The 7,615-nt window shown below is 33.9% G+C and overlaps 1 protein-coding gene across 1 annotated transcript; it reads left to right on the top strand.

Annotated features, from left to right (window-relative positions):
* Window positions 1–1,269: 1,269 nt before the first annotated feature.
* LOC104108408 (WRKY transcription factor 71-like) lies at window positions 1,270–4,060 on the top strand. The gene is made up of 3 exons (XM_009617429.4): window positions 1,270–2,042; window positions 2,430–2,573; window positions 3,326–4,060. Exons 1-3 carry the CDS (start codon window positions 1,615–1,617, stop codon window positions 3,675–3,677), a joined length of 924 nt encoding a protein of 307 aa, XP_009615724.1. The 5' UTR covers window positions 1,270–1,614; the 3' UTR covers window positions 3,678–4,060.
* Window positions 4,061–7,615: the final 3,555 nt, after the last annotated feature.

Below are 7,615 nucleotides of genomic sequence, written 5' to 3'. Positions count from 1 at the left end.
CTACAGTAGAGCACCAACAACAGTAAAGACGTCAGCTATTCTTCTAAGTCCAAAATCACTCCGTAGCCTATCTGAGACTCACCCGAGTCTCTCGGGCTTCAAACCAAATATGCACATAAGTATAATAACATCATACGAACTCGCTCGCGTGATCAATACACCAAAATAACATCTAGAACTACGAATCAGACACCAAAACGAATGAAATTTTCAATGAAACTTAATAACATGCAATTTTTCAACTGGACGTCCGAATCCAGCCAAATCAACTCCGTTTCGCACCAAATTTTGCAGACAAGTCATAAATAGTGTAATAAACTTATACCGAATTTCGGAACTGAAATCCGAACCCGATAGCAATTCTTTAAACCTTTAAATTGCTAGTTTTAACAAATTGCGTTAATTCGAGTTAGGGACTTTCGAATTCGATTTTGGGCATACGCCCAAGTCCCAAATCACGATACGGACCCATCGGGACCGTCAAAATACTGATCCGGGTCCGTTTACACAAAGCGTTGGCCGTAGTCAACTCAAATGAGTTTTAAGGCACAATTTTACATTTTCATCAATTTTCTCGTAAAAACCTTCTGGAAAAAGGACACGGACTGCGCACGCAAATCGAAAGGCTATACAGAGCTATTCGAGATCTCAGAACAGAAAAATGAAGGGTAAAACTATAAATGACCTATCAGGTCATAACACTGGCAGACTAACTTACTCAGATTAATTAAATACCACTAATGCAAGTTGTATACGATAAGATCTACCACGTACAATTTCCGGTATATCTGAATAATACCTTTATGATATTAATGAAAATGCATAATGGAATATATAGAAGAAAGAAAAGGTTTTCATTTTTTGTGTTAATAGTACGATGTTCGAACAATTCAAAAGAATACGCAATAATATAGCTACTCAATACATGTACTGGCATTGATGCCCTTAGAGCCTCAACCTCTATATGCAAATGGGCATTTTTAGTATAACTTTTGTTCCATTTCATTGTTTATGATCGCACTGTTTTCTTTATATTCCGCTATCTCATAGGCATATTCATACTTGGAAGAAATGACAAAAAGTGTGTACTATATACCAAATTGTCAGGTGATGACAAAAGTTGTGATCCTATTAATTAAACTGTGCCTAATTAAATGGAATACCCTTTGATTAAAGTATATTATTAAAGTATGATGTGTTCCACTAAAGGTAATATTTGAAGACACTGTCTAGTGGGCTTTAATGTCATTTGTTTTCCCCCTATATAGCTTCTTGAGTACCTCAAATCCATTCTTCTTCAGCAAGAACCATTCATTTTTATTCCCTAACAAGCCACTTTCTCTTTTTCCTCTCCAACCTATAGTAAGACAATTCCCATCTCCCAAAAAAGGAGAAATACCAACTTATTATACAAAGCAGCTACCTCAAGAATCAAAAGCTCCCCTTTCATATTGCACAAAACCAAAGTCTAAGAAGACTTACTTCAAGAATCTTGAGTTGTTTTCTCCTCCTTTTCCTCTCTCTCTCTAAAGATAAAGCAAGATTAAGATCTTTTTTACTCACTATCTTTTTTGATTCAATTGTTATAGATCCCATAAATCCCTTTTTTTCTCCATGTCTGATAATAACCCTTTTTATCATGATTACATGGGAACAGGAGGGGTAAATAATGCATTTCCTAATTTCTTTGGTGATCAAAATCCCTCAATTTATGATCAAATACCTACTAATACACAAACCCTTCATCAAGATTTTGATCCTTCATCTTATATGAGTACTCTCACTGAATGTTTACATGGTTCTATGGACTACAACTCTTTATCAAATGTTCTTGGCATGAGTTGCTCATCTTCTGAAGTTGTTTGTCCACCATCAGATCAAGAATCTTCTAGAAAAAACAGTGCTGAAATTCCATTGACTCCTAATTCTTTGGTCTCTTCATCTTCTAGTGAGGCTGGAGGTGAAGAAGATTCTTCAAAAAGCAAGAAAGATTTGCAAGCAAATGATCAGTGTGAAGATGGAGATGATAAGTCTAAGAAAGTGTAAGTTATTTTCTTCTTTGGTCCTATACTACAAAATAAAGCCGCATCTTTGCGTGGAAGTTTCTTCCTTAATAGATTAGGTTATTGACCACTAGAATATTGCTAGTCTTAATTTATTAGATTATTAACTGGCTAGACTTTTCTTCCAAGTTGGAAGCTTATTCTACTTATTTGAAACTTAAATTATAAACTGTACCCTTTCCTTAGTTAAACCTTCCCCCCCCCCCCCCCCCCTTTTATGTTATGATACTCAGGGAAACCCTAATAAATTCTAATTTGAAGGCTGTTAGCTCATTTGAAAATATTGTACGTGTATAATGGTAATCGAGCTAGGATTTTTCACATGTTTAGATGTAAATTTGTTTATGCACGAAATAATTATTTCAGGAGCAAAGTAAAGAAGAAAGGAGAAAAGAAGCAAAAGGAACCGCGATTTGCCTTTATGACTAAGAGTGAGATTGACAATCTTGAAGATGGCTATCGCTGGAGAAAATATGGACAGAAGGCAGTGAAGAATAGCCCTTTTCCGAGGTATAGTTTCTTTAGAATCAATAAAATTAATCCTCAGCAAATTGTTCTAAATTAGAAATGGATTAATTACAAGCTCCAATAGCTATTGTTCTCTTCAAAATTGCTTAATTATCAGTGCTACTTCATTGTTTCAAAGTGGTCTATGTTTTCATCTTTAGTATTCATAATCTTAACGAGTACCTGATAAATGAGCAAATTCATATAGTCTTTGCATTTCTCAGACTTATGAATGTTACTTCAGTTGCACTAAGAATGCATATTATAAATGAAAAAACGTGCAACAATTTGTTAATACCCAAACGTAATTTTTCGCTACCTATATTTTGTTAATTTCCTTAAATGATCTAGTGATGGACATTTTGGGTTTAACTTATATATACACTGGCTGTATAAATAACTTTTTACCATTAATGTATATTTTAAATATTGGAATAGGTAATCTATGTCTTATTTTCCAGATTATTACTCCTCTTTTATAGATGGTTATCTATATAGACATTTTTTTGTTGACCTAATAGTAGTGTAAAAATTCGAAGTTAAACTCCTAAGTTTTAGTTTGGTAGATATATTGAGCAAAAAAAGCTCATTCAAGGGCAGAGCAAGACTGTCGAGAGTTCAAACCTTATATTTGTCTGAAAAGTTTTATTAAATATATATAAATTATTAATTTAAAACACATCAACTTAAGACAATTATAATCCCGAATTGTGGCTCATTATTTCACGCAATTAATTCTTTCATTACAATTTCAGGAGTTATTACAGATGCACAAGTCAAAAGTGCAGTGTGAAGAAACGTGTGGAAAGATCATATGAAGATCCATCAGTCGTGATCACTACATACGAAGGCCAACATAATCATCACTGTCCCGCAACTCTTCGTGGAAATGCAGCTGCAGCTATGCTTTCACCTTCTTTCTTATCCTCTTCGCAATTAATTCCTCAAGATGTACTCTTTGCCCAAATGCTTACAAACCCAACCAATCAAAATCAGCTCCCTATTAATTATTCTGTCTATAATTATCAGCAGCAACCCCAATTAACTCCTGAATATGGCCTATTTCAAGACATGGTTGCATCGTTGATCCATAAACGAGAGCCATGAGCATTTATTCTATTTTCTATGTTGTACAAGTAAAGTATTAAAACAAGTATGGATCAGATATGGAGCATTCAATGCAATTCCGTGACTTATTATGTATTGGAGGGTTATATATTATTCTTATGCAAAAATTGTGTAGCTAACTAGAACTATTCTAGTATCCTACCCTTATTAATACTTCTATAAGGGGAAAATGAAGACCATAAGTTGGAGGAAATGGGCTCATAGGAATACCATGTGGGATGATTAACCATTATTAAATGAAGATGCTACTTTTTGATGAGTTCTCTGCGTCTATGTAATTTGGGGATTTTATTGGATGAAGTCATTTCTAGCTAAGGTAAATTATGTCATACAATGAATTTCGCACTTATTATTTATGTGAATGGAATGTCTATGTTCTTATTCTTTTTTGCTTTCGAGTATTTATATTATTGCTTGATTTGCACTACCATTATAAGTTTTCTTCCTGATCAGTTCGCACCTCTGATTTGAGAATTGAAATGTGATGTAGTAGGGGTGGCAAATCGGCGGGTCGGGTTAGATATAAGCGAGTCGAAAATAGGTAATGCAAAAACGGATGAATTATTTAATTCGACCAATATTTAATATCGATAAAAAATGGGTTAACCGACGGACAATATGAATATCCATATTATCCACGGTTTAATTTCTTGAATATGATCACCTTTAGGAGAATTCCTAACCTTCCAAACTTGAGGAATCTTCCATTTGAATCTTTGCAAATGAAAGTCAAATCCATTGGTTGTCCGTTATCCAACCCATTTTTTAGTTCATTATCCAACCCATTTTTTATTTATTTTTAAAAAGTTAATTATCTAACTCATTTTTAATGGATAATTTGAATAGATAACTATTTTTTATCGAGTTTGCCACCATGTATACTAAACGAAAATGGTCATAGGAAATTCGCATTCAACCCAACTATTATAAGGTAGATACTTCAATTTTGGGCAAACGATGTAGAATAAAACTCTTTAATGTAGAACATGCGGCGTTTTAGAAATTGACGTAATTACTTTGCTCTTTTTCGTTTTAATATAAAAACATGGACATTTTCTTTTTAATTAGAAAGAACAACCGAGAGTTCCCAATCTTAGAAAGTAACCTTTCTGTTTCTTTTTTCTTTTACATATCAGTCTTTGCATCAAACCATAAAGTCAAAATTTCAAAGCCTATAAAAGGTACTCATTATTTGATTAAACGCCCCCGGTTTTTGCTGCCTGAGCCATATAAGGTCAAAGTAATTCCACATAGAGGTGTACAAAAATAATCGATAAACCGCACCAAACCGATAATCTGAGTCAAACTAGAAAAAAAAAATTCGATGTGGTTTGGTTTGATTTTGAAAAATAAAACCTGACCATAATTGGTTTGGTTTGGTTTTAACTAAAAAAATTCAAACCGAAATCAAACCAACCCGATAGTACATTTATATAGTTTTTAAAAATATTGTATACATATAAACACTACTAGAAATCCGGCCAAAACCGACCGCGGCCAACCGACCGAAAAACCGACCGAAGTCGGTCAGTTTTTTAAAATATTTTATTTTTTAATTTTTTTTTTACGAAATCAACCGACTTCGGTCGGTTAGAATGAACCAAACCATCATGTTTAATGAACTTCTACAGGCCGTAGAACCCTTTTTAGAAATCGTTCAAATCATGTCGAACGCGGGAGCATCCCGCGAAATTTATTTTTTAAGAAACCGACCGAAATCGGTCGGTTTTTCATATAAAATAAATTAAAATTAATATTCAAAAAATCGACCGAAATCGGTCGGTTATTTTCGCGCGAAAATACAATTAAAGAGTACAAATAAATTAAAAGAAAGTCATAAACCAAAATGTACCAATAGTCTAGTCGTAAAATAGTATCCTGCCATAGTACAGACCTTGGTTCGAGTCCTAGACGGTATATTTTTTAATTGCATAATTAAAAATACCGACCGAATTCGGTCGAAAAATACTGGCCGACTTCGATCGGGTTTTTTGGCAGATTTTTCTTTTTGGGTCGTTTGTGAAAATTAATTTACCGACCGAAATCGGTCGAAAATTGTGACCGACTTCGGTCTCTATTTTTTACCGACCAACTAAATTTTGACGGATTAAAGTCGGTTGGAAATCGGTCGATTTTTTCAGTTTTCCGACCAATTCCGGTCGGTATTTCTGGACGGTTTTAGGCAGTTTTATAGTAGTGATATAAATATTTATTGTAATATAATTTATAAATATTTCTTAAATTTTTTCACAGTTTTATCTTTTAACGTATTATTTCAAGTTTAGACTTAACATTCTTGAATGGTAAATAAATTTTATAGCCCATAAATGTAGTAACTCAAACAAAGTTCAAATCAATACTAATGCTAACAAAAGAAATTCAATTCAATACTAGGAATGACGAAAATGTTGGATAATTATTTTAGTTTTACATTGGTTTATAATGAAAATGCATAACTTAGTTTATCTTTTTCTTTAATGCTTAGTTATGTAATTAATATTACTACTTATTAACTATATTTATTTTAGCATGACCTATATAGTATTTTTAGAATATATTGTTAGAGCTCAAACTGCACCAACAACTGGCCCAACAGGGTAACTGACCCGGCCCATATTTCCTTGTAATATGTATTAGTGCATTTTATTGTATTTTTCTATTTTTTCACTGTAAATATAAATACTCCTGGAGTGAGAAAATAAAGCCTCATATAGTTATTTCCCAAATATCATCTTCTGTGTCTCTCTCTTCTCTCTCGACCCTTCTAGGGTTTTCTATCACTGATTCCGCCATAGCTCATTGAGCTTCATTCTAACATGGTATCTGAGCGGGGATTATGATTCCTTGTTACAAGAGCTTCATCTTCAACGGTAAATCGATTGAAGATTTCACCCGAATCAATTTTCTAGTTAAAGTCCGAAAAGTTGGTAAATCCACTACTGCGTTACAAAAACCTTGGGGCTTTTACTGGAATCTCTCTCTAGATCGCCTACATTGACAGAAACTACTCTTTTTATAATGGATTCGACGGATTTTGGGGTAAATTCAAGCTAGGTTTTGCGGTGTACACGAAGACCTTACTTCTTCGGGTTTTGAGAAGAAGGCTAGTAATATCGACCTGATCTACAACTCTAAAATTTATATTGATATGATTATAGGTCGTGTTGTGTGAAATTTTATGTATACAACATTTTGTATGGTATCGAGTTTGAATCTGTCTGTCTATTACGCACTGTAATTTCTTTTCATTGTTTTAGTTGGGAGGTAATATGGGTAGTCATGCAGATAACCTTACTTCTCCACCAGTTTTCACTTCTGAGGGTTTCACTCCCTTCACATTAGATCCCTCTCACCCTTTCTATGTACACCCATCAGACAATCCGGGTAGCCAACTAGTACCTGTCCCATTCAATGGATATGGTTTTGTACTGTGGAGAAGTAGCATGCTTACTTCTCTTTGTGATAAAAACAATCTAAGCCTATTAGATGGGAGAATTGTCCAACCTCCTATCAACTCTCCCTATTATTCCTATTGGGAGAGATGTAATAACATGGTCAAGTCTTGGATCACCAACTCTGTTTTCATTGACATAGCCACCAGTGTCATGTGTTTTAAAACTGCAAAGGAGGTTTGGACTGACATCAATGAAAGGTTTGGACAGTCGAATGGGTCCAAATATCTTCAAATTCGGAGAGAAATTAGTTCAACTATTCAAGGGTCATTTAATATTGCCACCTACTTTACTAAATTTAGGTGTCTTTGGGATGAATTAAATTATTCATATGTAGGCCCCATATGTTCTTGTGGAGCTCTTCCAAAGTTTATAGAAGACCAACAACTCTTCCCAATTTCTAAACGGATTAAATAATTCTTATTCAAGTGTGAAGAGTGCTATCATGATCATTAATCCTTTACC

This window comes from Nicotiana tomentosiformis, chromosome 7 (genome assembly GCF_000390325.3).
Source record: "Nicotiana tomentosiformis chromosome 7, ASM39032v3, whole genome shotgun sequence".
Taxonomy (NCBI): domain Eukaryota; kingdom Viridiplantae; phylum Streptophyta; class Magnoliopsida; order Solanales; family Solanaceae; genus Nicotiana; species Nicotiana tomentosiformis.
This window is presented reverse-complemented; position numbering and strand designations above follow the sequence as displayed.